The sequence below is a fragment of the Nannobrachium achirus genome (assembly GCF_963921795.1).
Source record: "Nannobrachium achirus genome assembly, chromosome: 9".
NCBI lineage: Eukaryota > Metazoa > Chordata > Actinopteri > Myctophiformes > Myctophidae > Nannobrachium > Nannobrachium achirus.
In genome coordinates, this window is record NC_137818.1 from 59,404,344 (window position 1) to 59,424,757 (window position 20,414).

The window sequence follows — 20,414 nt, forward strand, 5'->3', positions numbered from 1 at the left end:
CAAATCTTTGAATATATGTATTTTTTAAGCGAACATTTGTAACTCAAAATTTGCTTCTGGGGGGTCCCTGGAACTAAATATTTTGAGATGGGGGTCCGTGGCCAAATGCATATAATTTTGGGGGTCCTTCACATGAAATAATTTGAGCACCACTGACATAGAAACATAGGTTTTTCAAAAAACCTTAGAAGGATTTGAAATATTTAAAAAACTTGCACAAACGTTCACGATTTTTCAAAAAATAGCAGATATACAAGCTCGCAGCGCGGCACTCGGTGCCGCGCTGTGAGCTTGTATATCTGCTGTTTTTTCAATAGTTAAAGTACCCAGGGCCCAGAATTTGGTGCGACATCCCTGTATATCCCAACGCTCCATACGTACATCGCCATGTCCGAGGCACCGTCTCAGGGTGACAGCGGATCGGCTGGAAGGGCCGGGAGGCGGCGCGGCGACGGGGCCGCGGCAGAGAGAGCGTTCGCCGCGAGCCAATGAAACACTCCAACAGTGTGGTCGTCCCCATGGCGGCGGCGTTCTCCGCCCAGAGGGTGCGCGTGCGTAAACGAAGCTTCATGGGTTTTCAGTAGAGCGGTGGCAAATCTTCCTCTTGGGGATTCACTCCAGCATTGTCTTTTCTTTTTTGTTCAATATTCACCAGCATATATATATTGACTGTGTCAATTCTTGTTTATCTCACACACACGCACCAGTGGGCTGTTGTTCGAGGCCTAAGACCCTCTCTAGCGCTCAAAAACATAAGCCTGGAGTGTTTCCAACAGTCTAAAACAGAGGTACAAGCAGAGATACAAAGCTCCTTTCACTAAAAAACATCAGCTCGACTTTATCTTGTGATTAAAACAAGTGTCCAATAAAAGTAATCGTAATCCACATCAAACGTTGCTGGTGCTGTGAAGTACTTTACGAGCAGCAATAAATCCTTTGGCTTCCTACAGAGAAAACAAAAGCTGCAATGATATAAAGTACTACACAGACAGCTACTGTATATACACAGTAGGTAGCAACAGATCCAGGATGTTTTAAAGAACCAGGTTGAGATAGTTTACTAAGAGTTCAACCTTTTTGCCGGTCAAGTGCAGCTTTCCTCTGTTTCATTAATTAAGATCTACAAATGAACAGAGCCATCAGCCCATCAATGTAGTCCTGCAACGGATGCATATTCCATTTTGACGATAGGACATCAAATAAACAACATCAAATCAGGCAAGATAAGCTGTCGGTTGGTTCCGGTGTAAAACAATAATCCTTGCAAGCTGAGATGATTTCATGTTCCATATGCAATCATAACATTGTCAGTGTCACACACTGGTCGGCCACGAGATCCCAAACAGCTTTCAAACATATAATAACAACGCACAACGTCACCGGCGAATTCACCGTCATCTTGAAGTGTCCAAAAAGTTAACTTCAACAGAAAAGAAATCCCAGAACAAGATTCTATTGTCTCCGTCACCGCAGCACCAGAGGAACTGAGCCTAACCGCGGCTCGCCGGCCAAAGTACTATACCTCCTCCCTCCCTCCCTCCCTCCCCGCTATAGGATGTCTGCTAATCTCTCGGGCGCGGCCAATCACATGCCAGCAAGCGGGCGAGGTGGAGGGGAGTTCAGAGATATTATGGGATTTGAGAGGATGCTCTGTTTTATCTCTTGCTCCAGGTGACAACACCATCGGGTCATTAACGGGTACACATTATTGTGTATCATTATTTTATGCTTTAACTATTGAAAAAATAGCAGATATACAAGCTCACAGCGCGGCACCGAGTGCCGCGCTGCGAGCTTGTAGATCTGCTATTTTTGAAAAAAAATATATATATAGAATTTTGATCCGATTCTATAAGTGTCTTTTGAATCCTTCTAAGATTTTTTGAAAAAACCTATGTTTCTATGTCAGCAATCTGGCCAGCCATCGTCAAAGAAAAGGTCCTTTTCACTTAACTGGAGCTCAGTTAGTCTGTTCTTGAAAGACTACTATGTCAGTGGTTCTCAAACCTTTTCATGTGAAGGACCCCCAAAATGATATGTATTTGACCACGGACCCCCATCTCAAAATATCTAGTTCCAGGGACCACCCAGAAGCAAACTTTGAGTTGCAAACGTTCGCTTTGAAAATACATATATTCAAAGATTTGCACACTCGGTGCCGCGCTGTGAGCTTGTATATCTGCTATTTTTCAATAGTTAAAGCATTCAATAATTCTAGGCCTAAATGGGTTAAAAAAAATCTCTCCAGCTACCTACTTAGCGCGTTTAGGCACGAACGCAAATCTGTGTCACTTTAGATTTGAACCAATTTAACCATTATTTTATTGCTTTAACTACTGAAGAATAGCAGATATTAGCAGAACATTTGTGCAAGTCTTTGAATACTTTTGACCCGGTTCTATAAATGTCTTCCAAATCCTTCTTCTAAAATCAGTGGTTCTCAAACTTTTTCATGTCAAGGACCCCCAAGATGACATGTATTTGGCCACGGACCCCCATCTCAAAATATGTTGTTCCAGGGACCACCCAGAAGCAAATATTTGAGTTACAAATGTTTGCTTTTAAAAAGATATATTCAAAAAAAAAAAAAAAAAAAAATCTCGATTTTTCAAAAATAGCAGATCTACAAGCTCGCAGCGCGGCACTCGGTGCCGCACTGTGAGCTTGTATATCTGCTATTTTTATATAGTTAAAAGCCTTAAATATTTCTAGGCCTAAATGGGTTAATGCATCTGGTGACCCGTCACCACCGCAGTGTACAACAGAAGACGGGAAAGTTCACCCAGGTCAGCTGTGTTTATATCTCTGCGCTAATACATTAACACAAACGCCATTGTTTAGACTTTAACGGCTGTCTCGTATGACCTTTCAGTTAGAGCAGTCAGGGGGGTTTAATGAGAAAACGCTTGCAGCACTGGTTCTCTGTCATCTCTTCTGTTTTTTTATGGGTATCGTACATTTTGTTTATGGTAATAATAATACTTTGTGCAGCAGTGTGCAGAGTCACTGTCTGTCACTGGCGCTTGTGTTTGTTAACTGTGGCCCCTTGTCAGAGTCAGGTAAACGCATTAAACCATTAAGGCCCGTGAACATAACTGTCAAGTTAGACTTGAACCGCGTTTATCATTATTTTATGCTTTAGCCATTGAAAAATAGCAGATCTACAAGCTCACAGCGCGGCACCGAGTGCCGCGCTGCGAGCTTGTAGATCTGCTATTTTTGAAAAAATAGTGAAAATGCGTGCATATGTATATGAATAATGTATTTTTCAAAAGCAAACTTTTGTAACTCAAATCTGTTTCTGGGAGAGGTGGGGTGGGTCCTTGACATGAAAAGGTTCTCTTCACAAATAGCTAAAGCATAAAATAATGGTTAAAGCCGTTTACGGGGGTCCTCAGAGTTACTACAGGGGGTCCTCCAAATCTTTTGTGTGATAGAAACATTGTTATATTAACCACCTGAACCCTAGCGTCCATATTCTGAGAACTGTAGCCAAAAATAGCAGATGTAGATCGGCTATTTTCAGCTTTGGTATAGAGGGGAAATTAGGTTTGGTGTAGCGGGGGAAAGAGCAGACTAAATAAAGAGTGAAATGTCAAGTTTATTAAACTCATTCTGTGCCAATGACGGCTTATGACGGTTTTTTTCCAATAGCCCTGTGTGCCAATGACGGCTTATGACGGTTTTTGTGTTTTTTACATAGAAAAAAAAAAAAAAAACATTTTTTTTTTTTTTTTAAAAGATGTCAAAATGACCTGAGATCAGAGAGATGCTTTTCTCTGTTTGTGTGTTCGCTCCCTCGTTTAGCTGATTGAGAAAATGTGTGAAAATGTGTGTCCATTCTAGTGGATGGACACTTTTTTTCATTCAAACAGCTCTATCTCTGGAACCATTTGTCCGATTGACAAAATTCTTTTTGCCACTGAATCACAACAACTGTGTCTGTTTCTGTGGGGAAAAAAATTATATAAAAAAAATCCTTTTTTTTCATTGCATAGTAAAGAAAAACATACAAAACCGTGGCACAGCTACCTTGGAGGCATTTTGGCCTGTGGCACAGAATGAGTTAAGTATTGATGGTTCAAATGGTTAAATATCTGAAAACACAAATCGACATGAATCCAAAATACACACGTTTAAGTCTGACGCAACACAGATGCGTTCCCGGTATTATTGTGTTAACCCCCTCCCTTGCCCCGCTGGCCCTGAAACAGATCCCACTCCAGAGCTACCTCGCAGCCCCCCTCGGGCTGCTACACCTGTCCCCCTCCGCCTCTGGAACCGTCGTCCACCGCAGCATTATTCAACCAGTCCATTGTCACAGAAAGGAGAGAACAAGGGATACGCTTACCCGGGGTTTTAGCAAACATTTGACTCGAGAAGAACTGCTCAGTGTGTCCACGCAGTCAAACAGAGGAGACGGAATCATTTTTAAGAGCCTATATAATGTGACAGGGGAATTCCGTGTCTGCCTAGCGCTACAGGCAAGGTGCTGGTGGTGGGTGGGGGTGGTGGGGTCTCGGCTCATGTGACGGTGATGTACGGCAGTGAGCGATAACGCAAAACACAATTCACAATGTCGAATTCGATTATTTGGACCGAATGAAATGTGATTTGCGAGCCATGAAAAGTGCACGTTCGCCAGGGATGGCCTGTCCCCCCTGCGATGCTTTCACTTAATTACAGCTGACGAACGACCAGATGGATGGACGCGGATGGAGGGAAGATTCAAGGAAAGCGTGCACGCACGCACGCACGCACGCGCACACACACACACACACACACACACACACACACACACACACACACACACACACACACACACACACACACACACACACACACACACACACACACACACACACACACACAGAGAGAGAGAGAGAGAGAGAGAGAGAGAGTTATACAGACTACAATATCTGCACACAGTTAAAGGGATATTCCACTTTCAAAAAACTTTTGGTCATTTTATTGTCAAATCAGGCTTTTATGAACACCCTGAACAGTTTTTAATTTGCTTGATTCAATATTTAGATATTTGATGTAAATGTTACCAGGCCCTCCAGGCCCAGGGCCCCTCCCCACACACACCCATTGTAACTTCAAACTTCATTTTAACCATGATAGATTCATTAAAAACACCCATTACTTTTTCTGGTGACTCATATTACCCTCCTAATATGTGAGCAGGCAGTGTTTTTTCGATAACCTTTTCAGTCACCAGAAAAAAATAATGGGTGTTTTTAATGAATCTATCATGGTTAAAATGGAGTTTGACGTTACAATGGGTGTGTATGGGGAGGGGCCCTGGAGGAGGAGGACTGATAACATTTACATCAAGTATCTAAATATTGAATCAAGCTAATTAAAAACTGTCCAGGGTGTTCATAAAAGCCTGATTAGACGATAAAATTACCAAATGTTTTTTTTGGAAAGTTAAGTATCCCTTTAAATAGCTCTAATATTGCTATAGAGTATTTGCTCAGTAACTAGGGGTTTCCCCACCTCTCTAGCGCTTTAGTAAACAGGTATTATCCTTTTCAGGTCGGAATGCCAGGCGATTGTATGCAATCGGGGGAGAGAACGCATAAACATGATACAGGATAAACTAATGAAATTGGAAGTAATGAAACAGACAAATGAACAGGCAAAGTTAGAACTGGAACACAATCAAATTGAAGCTGATAAATTGTCTTTGCACGGTTCTTTTTCCTGACCTGAACATTTATTTTTTATATTCACTAAAGCAGAGGTGTTCAACAGGGGGTCCAAGACCCCTACGGGGTCCTCAGAGTTACTACAGGGGGTCCTCCAAATCTTCCAATCCTTTTTATATTAACAACTTGAACCCTATAGTGTCCATATTCTGAGAACTGTAGCCAAAAATAGCAGATCTACAAGCTCACAATGCCTCGCAGCGCCAGGCGTTGTGAGCTTGTAGATCGGCAGTTTTTTGGCAAAGAGCTTTGGTGTAGAGGGGAAAAAGAGCACACCAAGTACAGAGTGAAAGGTCAAGTTTATTAAGTATTGATGGTTCAAGTGGTTAAATATCTGAAAACACAAATTGACATGAATCCAAAATACAATAATGATTATGCTGTCAAACTATATGGAATCTATGAAAAGGTTGCTTCATCTCATCTCTACTACTAAGGGGTCCTTGGCCCGAAAACGTTGAAGACCCCTGCACTAAAGACTAAGAGCTGGAGAGAGTATAAAGCAGTCACTTTCATTCTTAACAAAAACATATCAATTACACCCTCCCTAAAGACATAACTCTGTCACAATAGGCAAACATTATTCACCGATAATAGTCAATCTGCAAGCTCACAATGCCACGAGTGGCGACACATTGTGAGCTTGTAGATCTGCAATGTTTGACAAAGAGGTCTATTTGGTCTAAAACAAGGGCTCCCCAAATTATTTTGGGGGGGTCCCCAAATGATTGACTTAATGTGCAACATTGTTTTCTCACTCAACAGTAAACAAACCAACATAAAGTTTAAGTGTATAGAGGTTATATGGACCCCAGTTAAAATATGATTATTTTGGGGGTCCCCAGTTAAAATATGGAAAAGAAAAGAAAAAAGTTGAGAACCACTGCTGTATGTGCACGTGAGAGCAGGACAACTGAGAACGCAGCACAACGAGGTCCATTAGCCGCAAATTGCAACACTAGATTTATTTTAAATCGGATGAATCTAGGGTTGCAATAGCTCCCATAGGCAGCCAATGCATCAAAACAGGTTTTTGCTATCTGAGTATTAAACTACATCAAACTCACCAATATTGCGGCTCTATTGAAAGCTTGCATTATCCTCTTTCTATCTGCAAAGTGTTTGTTTCCGAAAAATCCACTGTAGACATGGTATGAGCTACTTTCTGTCAAGAAATTCAGTTCAGGTGATTATTTGTTCTAAGTGCTGGGGTTTGGAAGTGCTCGTGGGAAGTCACTCAGCGATCCTGTGTACCAGCTGGTTCTAAATATCACATAGCCTAGTGCAGGAGGCAGCGGGACATGGCGTTATAGAAGACGAGCGCTTCCGAAGTTCAACGCTTAGAAAAAAAACATGTCTGCTCGGATTTATTGACAGATAAATCATAAGATCTACACTGGGTTTTTATGAAACACTTTGCAGATAGAAAGAGGATAATGCAAGACGTTGTTTAATACAATCAGATAGCAAAAACCTGTTTTGATGCATTGGCTGCCTATGGGAGGAATTGCAACCCTAGATTCATCCGATTTAAAATAAATCTAGTGTTGCAATTTGCGGCTAGAGGTCCATTAGGTCGGTAGCATTAGAGTTGTATTATTACCCATAATACAACAGATGTGCAACAGGGATCTACTACTACGGTACAGTGGATTTGTACAGTAGGCTTTGTGCCGAGTCATCGAGTGCGCAGCAGTAATACGATGCATAACAGTGGTGAAATGCGTATGAAAAAAAAAAGTGTTCTTCTGCCAAGAGTAATTTTTCATGTAAAGCTACTTCCCCGTTTCCACCGGCACATTTTCTACAGGGGCGTCAATTGGGTATGGCAGGGGTATGCAGCTGCCATACCCTGGGACCAGGGGGGGAAATAAATTATACTTTTAAATATAAATTCATGAATGCCTCTTTGTTTATCTGTTCTTAATATGTTGTTAAATTACTGTAAAATAACTACAAATGCAAAATTTAACAAAATGGTCACTAACAAGGTATTACACACTATTATTATTCCCAACTGGACAAAATGGTATATTCCCAGGTTCCGCAGGTCAGCTGCACAGGTGCAATTCATTATTGTTAATTGTGGCACGTTTATTAACATGACAAGTTTAGCTGCACTTGAACAACCATTCCAGGCTGCCATACCCAGCCCAAGAAACCGTAGAAACGGGGAAAAAAAATAAGATGTACCTCTTAAAATAAATGATACATCATGCCTGTTGCTAAGGTATGGCAACATGACTGGTGTCTTGCACGCGCGCGAAGGTGACACCAGTCAAGTTGCCATACCTTAGCTTTTTCGGAACTGACGCCACTGATTTTCTAACTCGCTTCTTCTTCTCTCTCAAGCAGCACACACACACACACACACACACACACACACACACACACACACACACACACACACACACACACACACACACACACACACACACACACACACACACACACACACACACACCTCCCTACAGTACCTACCTACTGCCTGTGTGAAGTGTGTCCTGTGATACTAAACTGTGCCACATTAATTAATGAGTATTTGGCTAATGAGCCTGAAGCACTGGAGCCTCAGTGCCAGCAGGCATGCTGGGCAGAGAGAGTTGTGGGAGGAGAGTCAGAGAGAGAGAGAGAGAGAGAGACACACACACACACACACACACACACACACACACACACACACACACACACACGCACACAGACACACACACACACACACACACACACACACACACACACACACACACACACACACACACACACACACACACACACACACACACACTCAGAGAGAGAGACAGACAGAGACAGGTAGAGAGAGATAGTAGAGACGTGCAGAGAATGTTAGAGAAGCAGGGGCTCACATTTTTAAAAGGGCCTTTTGGTGAAAATATCGATGGGGGTCCGTGGCCAAATACATATAATTGTGGGGGTCCTTCACATGAAATAACAAAGCTAATATATGTCTAAATAACACAAGTAAGACCTGTCTGTAAATGACTATCATCTAAATAACATAAGTGAATCTTAATGTAATGTGAACTGGGCAGCTGCACAATTCAAAACGACGTGGATATGCTTTTGTAGGAGACCTTTGGCTTCATAATCTGATTTTAAACAGCAGCATTCAGTGGAATGGCACTATCTGGGAAATCTGCAAGTGGAAGATTATACTGTATGTTGTTCGCTCCAGGCGGCGTTGCCAGATGGGAGATTTTAAATGATCGCACCGGAGGCTTAAAATGATCCTATTTGAAAGAAAACTGTCAACCAAAAAAGATAAATTCACAAATGTAAATCTGTAATTTAAAAAAAAAGAAAGCCCGTATTCATTCAAGAAACAACGTTGTTTGAGACTCCTGAGATAATGACGCATCACATATCGTCACTGTCGGGCAGAAACCTCGTTTTTCGCAAACCCATCTCAACGCGTTGTGAGCTTGTAGATCTGCTATTTTCAAACATTGTGTACTTTTACTTTTGGTACTTTAAGTACTTTTTGATGCCAATACTTTCATACTTTTACTCAAGTACATTTTGAATTCCAGACTTTTACTTGTAATGGAGTACATCTACATTGCAGTATTGATACTTTTACTTAAAGTGGAAGACCACCCATTTTCAATATTGAAATATGTCATTAATATACCTTAGAGGAGTTGTGTGGAAATAAAATAAAAAAGTCCCCCCTCTTCTGTGTTGCCTAGAACTGGAGGATTGATTTTGGGGTTTGTATTGCAAATTACAACTTGATGACATCACACATTGTACTTTACAATACAAACCCCAAAATCAATCCTCCAGTTCTAGGCAACACAGAAGGGGGGAACCTTTTTTTTTATTTCCACACAACTCCTCTAATGTATATTAATGGCATAGTTCAATATTGAAAATGGGTGGTCTTCCCCTTTAAGTACAAAATGTGGGTACTTTTTCCACCACTGCTAAATTAAATATGGCAAAAATAACGTTGGGCATTTTTTGAGTTATTGATCGCACATCGCACAGAGGGTAACATTATAGTACAAATAAGATCGTACAGTACAACACTGGTTCCAGGACCCAAACAGTACGTTAAAGGACAACTTTGTTTTTTTATAACAAGGGTTCATATTTTAGATTGTAATTAGAGAAAAGAAAAAGTGAGTGTTAAAATATTTTCATTTGCTTCTTTCTATTTTTTTATCACGTTTACCGTGCTAAAATGTGGGGCATGAATACGCATGGGGGCATGCGTACAAGTGGCTAAATATGTCTTTTTAAACACAATAAGCCAGCAGTTTCTTTATTGCTATTTACAGTAACACTTCTAGCTCCCATAAGTCACATCCAACCATGAAAGGTTTCGTTGTATCTTGGGGATGAGCTTATTCTGTGTAAAATGACATATTTAGCCACTTGTACGCGTGCCCCCAACCACTGACATAAGAATCTCTAAAACAATAGGAAGAAGTAAATGAAATAATTTTAACACTCATCTTTTATATTCTTTAATTACAATCTAAAATATGAACCCTTGTTGTAAAAAACTAAAGTTGTCCTTTAAATGCCAAACCGTTTCAAACTCCCATTTGTGACTCCGGGGCTACATGTAAAAACATAACTAGCGTCCATCTTAAATGGCGCCCGTGTAAAAGACACACTAAACTAAAGACGCGGAAAGTATGGGGCTATACATTCAGGTCCCAACAATAAGACGAGCAAATGATAGTTGCATGTCAACAGATCTAGTTCTATAGTTCTACAGTGACAGGGAGTGAAATCACAGAGTGGAAAACAGCCTCTGACCATAAACCTGAGCCCCGCGCAGGAAAGACAAGAAGATCGAAAAGAATAGAGTCGTTACGAAAGACAGGAAAGTGCCAAAAGCTACGACTGGTCATAATTGAGGCATAAGTGTGTTCTGGTTACTGTTTCCATTTGCTGTGCAGTGTCAACAACGTCAGGGGCGTCACGGGGGGGGGGGGGGGGGGGGGGGCGGGGGGCGGGGGGTGGGACTGAGTTACTAGGGCCCAAGGAGGAGGGAGGGGCCTTAATTATTTTATATACTTTAGCTATTGAGAAATAGCAGATATGTGCCGAGCTGCGAGCTTGTAGATCTGCTATTTGTGCTAAGTCGTGAAAATGTGTGCAAATCTTTGAATGTATGAATTTTTTAACATTTGTAACTCAAATTTTGCTTCTGGGGGGGTCCCTGGAACTAATGGAGGTCCGTGGCCAAATACATAGCATTCATTAATATGAAAAGGTTTGAGCAACACTGACATGGAAACATTGGTTTTCCTAAAAAAACCTTAGAAGAATTTGAAATATTCTAATTGAAATAGACACATTTTCAAGATTTTTCAAGAATAGCAGATCTACAAGCTCGCAGCGCGGCACTCGGTGCCGCGCTGTGCGCTTGTATATCTGCCATCTTTCAAGAGTTAAAGCACAAAATAATAGTGCGAGGGCCCGCGGTGAATCCTTGTACCCCAGGGCCCAGAATTTGATGTGACACCCCTGACAACATAACAAACAAACTGGCCTATTGAACAGCACCTTAAAGAGCACTGTACCTGCTGCTACTTTCTTTAATCTTGCCTCAGGGCAACGTGTTATGTATACACCTAATGTTCTAAACAGCATGTACATGCCTGACACTACACATGTGTGTTGTGTGCTTGTAGATCGGCTGTTTTCACTAGTTTAGTTCATTTTTTAAATGATAAATACGAAATGAACGGTTTTGGACATACAAGGTTTCCACCCGACTACAACGATATTATATATATATATATAATAATTAAGTAATACAATCCAGGAAAAGAACACTATAAGCCAAATCACGATATTCCAAAATCCAAAAGTCTCATATAAGGATACTGATATAATACAGATATTCCCCAGTTCTATTATAAACCAATGGTCTCTCTGTGGTGTGGGGTGTTGAGAATACTCACGCTCGGTCTCTCGCGCTCTCCTCCGCGCGCGCTCCCTCTCGCGCTCCCTGCGGTGGCTCAGGAGCGACTCCGTACCCGTCTCGGTGTCCAGGCCATCTCGACTGCTCACCGCGTTGGCACTGAAATGGAGACATGACATTTGTATCATTTCTGCAAGATTCAAACGAAAACAAAATGCACCTTTGTCTCTATGTCTTGCTTTGCCTATTTGCGCTCAAGGTCCGTACATACCGAGGGCGAATTGGCGAATAGCGAATTAGCGTATAATTCGCCTTTTGTTTAAAACCTTATAAAGTTAATGGAAGCATCCACACCAAACGCGAATTTAAAAAAAGCGAAAAGGCGTCTTTTTTTTATTCGCCCTTGTGTCGAATTTAGCGAACATTCGCTGGTGAACTCCTCTCTCTCTGTATTAAATCAAGCTCACTCTATCCTACTTAAAGAGAGAGAGAGAGAGAGAGAGCAAGGTCGAGGGACCTTCCCTTTGCATTGCTTTTCCGTGTCTCTCGTTGGTGTGGCTGCTTGGAAAAAGTACTCAAATTTCTACTGGTAAACTGTAAAAGCATGTTTTATGTATGTTTTATTGTTAATTTAGCCTATAGGCCTATCTGCAAAAAGACTAATGTTTTAAAATAAATCGCTGGGTATTAAATACAATAGGATCCGAAATGTAGTGGAGTAGAAGGAAAGTACTGGGAATTGGACTCAAGTACAAATACCTACAAGTACTCAGTGGGACTGAGTTACTAGGGCCCAAGGTGGAGGGGGCCTTAATTATTTAGCTATTGAAAAATAGCAGATATACAAGCTCACAGCGCGGCGACGAGTGCCGCGCTGCGAGCTTGTAGATCTGCAATTTTTGAAAAGTCATGAAAATGGGTGCAAATCTTTGAATAAATATATGTATTTTATAAGCGAACATTTCTCTTTCAATATTTGTATTTGTTTTTTTGTGTTTTTTTTGTGTACACATAACAAGGACATACTTGAGACAGCCAGCAAACATTTCTAACTAAAATTTTGCTTCTGGGGGGTCCCTGGAACTAAACATTTTGAGATGGGGGTCCGTGGCCAAATACATATCATTTTGAGGGTCTTTCATATGAAAAGGTTTGAGCACCACTGACAGAAACATAGGTTTTTCAAAAAACCTTAGAAGGATTTGAAATATTCAAAGACTATTTTCACGATTTTTCAAAAATAGCAGATGCACAAGCTCGCAGCGCGGGACTCGGTGCCACGCTGCGAGCTTGTATATCTGCTATTAGGCTTGTCACCAGAACCGATACTTCGGTACCAACTCGATGCCAAATGTGACGGTACGGTACGGTACTGACTTTTCTACAAGTACGGTAGTACCGAAGTACCGTTGGTACCGAGACGCCAGATCTGGCCGCTTCTTTTGTGTTATTTTTGGGCTGTAAATGAGCGGTTATCTGGCAACCCTCACAGCAGGCAGTCGGAGACACACGCACAACCCTCACAGCAGGGTCTGATGCTGTGATAACGTTAAGTGGACTACCACGCTTCAAGGAGAAAAACAACAACATGCAACATGGCGGCGGCACACGCATCTGCATCGCGTCGTCTCCAACAAGCAGCGACAGCTGCCCTCCCCTCCATAGTTGAGAAGAAAAACTAACCAAAAGTCGCCTATAGTACTTCGCATTCGAGGATGAGCAGGGATTAATAGTTGATCGTCAAAAACCTGTATGCCGGCCCGCCGCCCGTAACCGTTTCCAGACGAAAGGGGGGGGGGGGAACACATCCAACCAGCGAAACATCTAAAAGACCGACATCCAGACTTGTACAAAGAATTCAAGGTGAGTGCATTTGAATTCACGTGTTATCATTGTTGCCCATATCTAATAACGTTACCATGGTGAGCCCACACAGTAAATGAGCTGCCTGGCAAAGTAACGTTAACGTTGTGTCCAGCCTCGTCACGGAGAGCAGCCCCCGTCTGTCCCGCATAAAGTTACATAAAGTTACAAGACAGCTAATTTACTGAATCGCCCAACGTAACGTTAAACAACGCTGGAATAATACATACGTTGTTCTTTGTTTGAGAAGGCTGGCATTGATGTTTGGCCAATGTTCTTCTAGACTTTTTTTTTTACGCTAGGATTATGTGTGTGTGTGTGTGCGTGCGGTTGTGTGTGTGTGTGTGTGTGTGTGTGTGTGTGTGTGTGTGTGTGTGTGTGTGTGTGTGTGTGCACGCGCGCGGTTGTAATGGGCTATGATTTGTAATAAATATCACTAAAAAGGGTTTCACCACGTCATTAAATGACTGCTTGCACTGTGTGTGTGTGTGTGTGTGTGTGTGTGTGTGTGTGTGTGTTTGTGTGTTTGTGTGTTTGTGTTATTACAGCCTATGCTGTTTTCATATTGTTGCTGTAGTCAGTCACTTAGCTACACCTACTAACTGAAATCTTAATGTTCTTTTCACAGTATCAGCCAGAGGAGACTTTGACAGGGAGGACAGGCCAGAGCAAAGCCAGCAGCAGCAACACACACACAGCCAACACTTTTATTTTTTTAATGATACATTTTTTAAGGCTACATGCACATTATTTTATTTTAATCATTTAAAGCTACATGCAACTTCTGTTTAAGCATACAGTATTGTTGTTTGTTGTTCACTTCTAATAAAGGAGTGTATGTTGAACTACATGGGGTTTATTTTTTATTTTTATCGTGGTATCGAAATGGTATCGAGAATCGTGGAATTTCAATGGTATTGGCATCGACTACTAACTTTCTGGTATCGTGACATCCCTATCTGCTATGTTTCAATAGTTAAAGGGTTAGTTAGTACCCAGGGCCCAGAATTTGGCGCGACACCCCTGCACGCACACACAAACACGTTATAATTAATTCCGTAATTAACCTCATTTCAACACGCTTGAATCAGCAGCAGTGTTCTACCTCTGCCTCAGTGCTACTGTATATTTTGTCTGGTTTGCTGGGCACAGCCTCGGAGGAGAAACCAACTCATATTATTATAACACAAACAACGCTGCTTCAAATTCAGCCCCCCTGGCCAGAGAGGAGCCACCTCATTGTTGCAGCGATATGTGATGTGTTTCTCACTAAGTGTCATTAATGACCAGATACCCCGAGAGGAAGCCATTCTGTACAACGCGAGCATTAATGAGCCCTATTGAAAGCCCAGATGGTGCCTGTAGCATGATGGAGAGACATACAGAGAGAGAGAGAGAGAGAGAGAGAGAGAGAGAGAGAGAGAGAGAGAGAGAGTCAAGTGTGAGAGTCAAGGGTGTCGCACCAAATTCTGGGCCCTGGGTACTTTAACTATTGAAAAATAGCAGATATACAAGCTCACAGTGCGGCAGAAAAATCGTGAAAATGTGTGCAAGTCTTTGAATATTTCAAATCCTTCTAAGGTTTTTTTTGAAAAAAAAAAAACTATGTTTCTATGTCAGTGGTGCGCAAACTATTTCACGTGAAGGACCCCCAAAATTATATGTATTTGTCCACGGACCCCCATCTCAAAATATTTAGTTCCAGGGACCCCCCAGAAGCAAAATTTGAGTTACAAATGACATATATTCAAAGATTTGTGCGCATTTTCACGACTTTTCAAAACCGAGTGCCGCGCTGCGAGCTTTTATATATCTTCTATTTTTCAATAGCTAAATAATGAGGGCCCCCTCCACCTTGGGCCCTAGTAACTCAGTCCCCCCTCCCCCCCTCCACCTTGTGACGCCCCTGACAACAGACATAACAAGTCTGAAGTGCTAGATCAGGTGTGGGGTTGAGCAACGAGCAGGGGGCCGACGCACGAGGGGGGCGAGGGGCAGCGGCGGTGGGGGGGGGGTTTCTACAGGGGCCCTGGGGCAGACTGTTATTCAATCAGATAGGCTGTTGCCCCAGGCGCTAGGGCTAAGGGACGGCCGTGATGGCCACCAGACGCTGGGGCTAAGGGACGGACAAGTCCACCGGGCACCCGGAGAAACCCGAGGCGGGTGAGAACACAACACTGTCTTGTCACACGCGCTTAAGGCGTGGGGAGGCTAGACACACACACCTTAAACACCTGCACAAACAATCAATCACACGTGTAAACACCCCCAAGCACACGCGCATGCATGCATGGATTACGTGAGCACACACACACACACACACACACACACACACACACACACACACACACACACACACACACACACACACACACACACACACACACACACACACATGCGCGCGCACGCATGCACACATGTTCGTTTTGCAAACTTTGTCTTACATTCATATGTATTTACAGTGGTGTAAAGTAACTAAGTACATTTACTTAAGTACTGTACTTAAGTACACTTTTGAGTTATTTGTGCTTTACTTTCCAATTTCCAATACTTTTACTTCTACTCCACTACATCTCGGATCCAAATATTGTACTTTTACTCCACTACATTTATTTGAAAACTTTAGTTACTAGTTACTTTGCAGATATAAATTATAATATTATAAAACATACATTCACCACTTTAGCCCGATTTTATACCTAGGCCGTTTGAAAATAGCCGATCTACAAGCTCACAACGTGTCGCATCGCGACGCTTTGTGAGCTTGTAGATCCTGAGCCTATTGATTGCGGTTCACGCGACATTGCTGCCGTCTATTTTATAACAAAGAACATTGTGGATTGTCACGTTTTAAAGGAAGCCACTGCAATATCAATGAAAACCAGCAGGCAGGGACTTGAACCTTGATTGAGAGAATATTCAACTTACTTGGTCTTTGGTCAAACTAAGTTACCGTAGGTTACTAGTTGCGTTTTCATGCATTTTTCAAGTGTGGATTAATGTGAAAAGTGTGAGAAAGGGGAAGACGGAGAAGGAGATCAGCCGGAGAATCGGAGCAGCAGGAGCGGTTTTGCAGTCGCTAAATCGCACTGTGATTACTCTGTCTACCGAGCAATCTTCGTTCCTACTCTCACCTATGGTCATGAAGTGTGGGTCATGACCGAAAGTATAAGGTCGCGGGTGCAAGCGACCGAAATGGGTTTCCTCAGACGGGTGGCTGGTATCTCCCTTAGAGATAGGGTAAGAAGTTCAGTCACCCGAGAGAGACTTGGAGTAGAACCGCTGCTCCTACACTTGGAAAGGAGTCAGCTTAGGTGGTTAAGGCATCTAGTACGGATGCCCCCCGAGTGCCTTCCTAGGAAGGTCCTTGATGCGCGTCCCACTGGGAGGAGACCCCGTGGCAGGCCAAAGACCAGATGGAGAGATTATATCTCCAAACTGGCTTGGGAAAGCCTCGGTATACTCCCTGAGGGAGTAGAGGAAGTTGCTCAGGATAAGGAAATCTGGAGGTCTCAGTTGGAACTGTTACCCCCGCGACCCGATTCCGGATAAGCGGTTGAAGATGGATGGATGGATGGTGTGGCCGAAAAATAGTCCCCCAGATTGATATTGATTTATTGGGGGGGGTCTGGTGGTTCAGCCAGCTAGCTCACTGCCACTGACCACATGCTCCTTGGGAGTCTCCAGGACCACAGTTTGAATCCAGCTCCTGTCTCACATGTGTTCTCTGCCCTAGGCTAGGCTAGGTTTCTCTCTTTAGGTTACCAGTATGTGTCATATCTACCATGTGCAACTTCAAAGCCTAAAAGCCAAACAGAAATGTAATTGTCAAAGACGAAAACACAATTAAATCATTAATCGCAATTATTTGAGAGAAAATGAATCGTCCCGACCATTACATTCATTCAGTATACCGACCTAAGCCTAACCCTTAAACTTAACCCTAACAGGTACACGTGTGATTCTAAACCTTATGACGCTGCAGTAAGAAACAAGCAAACAATTTTGTCCCTAATTAGACATGCGTCTCCAATCAACTGACTCCACAAACATGTGGCCTACTGCATGGGACTTCAACGGGGGGTCCGGGACCCCTAGGGGGTCCTCAGAGTTATTACAGGGGGTCCTCCAAATCTTTGTGTGATAGAAACGTTGTTCTCCTTTTTACACTATATTAACCACATGAACCCTATAGCATCCATATTCTGAGAACTTTACCCAAAAATAGCCGATCTACACAGCGCGAGGCGTTGTGAGCTTGTAGATCGGCTATTTTCGACAAAGAGGTTTGGTGTAGAGGGGAAAAAAGAGCAGACTAAGTACAGAGTGAAAGGTCACGTTTATTAAGTATCACAAATCGACATGAATCCAAAATGATGATCGTGCTGTCAAACAATGAATATGGAATCTATGGAAAGGTTGTGGGGGGTCCCTGGCCCTGCTTCATCTCTCTATTAACTAAGGGGTCCCTGGCCTGAAAACGTTGAAGACCCCTGGCCTACTGTAATGTCAGGACACATACACACACACACACACCCATGCACAGACTCGTTTGCACATACAAAGCTCATTCTGTACTCATACCATACATACTCAAACCAACGTAAACACGGAGGGCCCAGGGACAGGATGAGACACGCAGGTTACATGTCTCCTACATGTGTTAACAGGGGCGTCACAAGGGAGGGGGGGGGGGGGGGGAGTGGGACTGAGTTACTAGGGCCCAAGGTGGAAGGGCCTTAATTATTCTATACTTAAACTATTGAAAAACAGCAGATATACAAGCTCACAGCGCGGCACCGAGTGCCGCGCTGCGAGCTCGTAGATCTGCTATTTTTGAAACGGTCGTGAAAATGTGTGCAAATCTTTGAATGTATGTATTTTTTTAAGGGAACACCTTAGAAGGATTTGAAATATTCAAAGACATTTTCACGCTTTCTCAAAAAATAGCAGATCTACAAGCTTGCAGTGCGACCTACACCGATGCCAGTGGCCGAAGTACATCTGGTGCTTCATAAACCTACTATATGATTGAATTATGTGCTCATTAAAAGATAAGTCTGATGAGGGGCTGAAAGACTTTAAAACAGTTACTTAGAATAATAAAATAAAAGGGGAAAGAATGACAACAAAAAAGTAATAAACAAACTAAAAAACGACATCAGCAATCGGCCATATTTTCATTTTAATCATCTATTATATCGGCCCAAAATTTCAGCCCCAAAATGTCCCCACCGGTGCATCACTAGAATACGTTTTCGATTTACAAGCTCGCGACGCGGCGCATTGCGACACGTCGTGAGCTTGCACAGCAAATCGCGCATTTCCGCTATTCATCATCACACCACGAAGTAAGCCGGGCTTAAGAGATGAAGGGAGACGGCTAAGGGAATCCCTCCCACCCCCCCCAACACCCCCAAAGCGAGGATGATCGATACAAATGCAAAACACCAGAAGGTGGGTTGGCGTGCTGCAGCGTCTGTCGTGTTCGCTCGGCGGGAGCTGGGGCGCTCGGCGGCGCATGTTGACGCGTCCCTGCGACGGAGAGTGCTTAATAATGCGTGCACCTGGGCTTCCCTCCCCGGCTGCTGCTCCTGCTCTTCGTCGTTGTCGGGGTGGAAACCTTGTATGTCCAAAACCGTTCGTTTTGTATTTACCATTTAGAAAAACGAGTGAAAACAGCCGATCTACAAGCACACAACGCCTCGCACCGCGAGGCGTTGTGTGCTTGTAGATCGGCTGTTTTCACTACTTTTGTGCGACGGCCTTGTCTGATGAAGCAGGGCTTTGCTTTGCTAAACAATTTACAAATTTGAAAACTCGGAGATACGAGGTTTCTGCCCGACAGTGACGTCTTGCTCTCGCTCTCCGGCAGCGGCAGCAGGTCAGTGCATGCATGCAAATTCCGCATGCTATAAAAAGCACGTTGTGTTCGGCGGACGCTCATGAAAGAAGAAGAGCGCACGTGGGTTTGAGAGGGGTTGGGGGGAGGGCTTTTGTTATTTTTTGCTCGTTGCTCGTTGTGTGGTTTGGTGGAAAGCTTGCGTGACGGTGGCTGACGTGTCCGTCTGTCCGTCTCTGTCTTTCTGTCTTTCTGTCAGTCAGTCAATAGCAGCAGTCCTTGCCACACAGGGGGTCTTACTGATCCTGGGGGGAGATTAGCCGGGTGGCGGCGCGGCCGCAGCTGTGAACAAACGACACCCGTATACTTGCACGCGCGCCACGCGCGCGCACACGCACGCACGCACGCACGCAACGCACGCACGCACACACACACACACATGTGCACACACACATGTGCACAAACAAACACACAGTGGTGGAAAAAGTATTATCCTTAAGTAAAGGTATCAATACTGCAATGTAGAAATACTCTGTTATGAGTAGAAGTCCGGAATTCAAAATGTGCTAGAGTAAAAGTATGAAAGTGTTGACGTCAAAATGTACTTAGACTATCAAAAGTTAAAGTACAAAATGTTTGAAAATAGCAGATCTACAAGCTCACAGCGCGACACGTCGCTTGTAGATGGGCTATTTTCAAATAGCCAAGGTATAAAACAGGGTTAGGGTGTTTTATAATATTATCTGCAAAGTAACTAATAACTCAAGTTTTCAAATAAATGCAGTGGAGTAAAAGTACAATATTTGGATCCGAGATGTAGTGGAGTAGAAGTAAAAGAAATATATGGAAATTAAAGTAAATACCTCAAAATTGCATTTAAGTACGTTACTTAAGTAAATGTACTTTGTTACTTTACACCTCTGCGCACACACACACACGCACACACACACACACACACACACACACACACACACACACACACACACGCACGCACGCACACACAAACACACAGCTGCCAGTCTCCCACCCACCCCCTCCCTCCTGGGAAATGGAGATGGGTGCTTTTAATGTCCGCTAATCCGGATTAAAC

General features: G+C 43.1%; 1 protein-coding gene across 2 annotated transcripts in view; it reads right to left on the bottom strand.

The window, feature by feature from the left end:
- The window catches only part of LOC308291910 (segment polarity protein dishevelled homolog DVL-1-like), a 93,351-nt gene that overhangs the window by 28,715 nt on the left and 44,222 nt on the right, over nt 1–20,414 (bottom strand). For both annotated transcript variants that reach the window (XM_080734051.1, XM_080734050.1), the window contains exon 4: nt 11,660–11,778. In XM_080734051.1, coding sequence (XP_080590177.1) covers nt 11,660–11,778 — 119 coding nt within the window. The remainder of the gene's footprint in view (nt 1–11,659; nt 11,779–20,414) is intronic.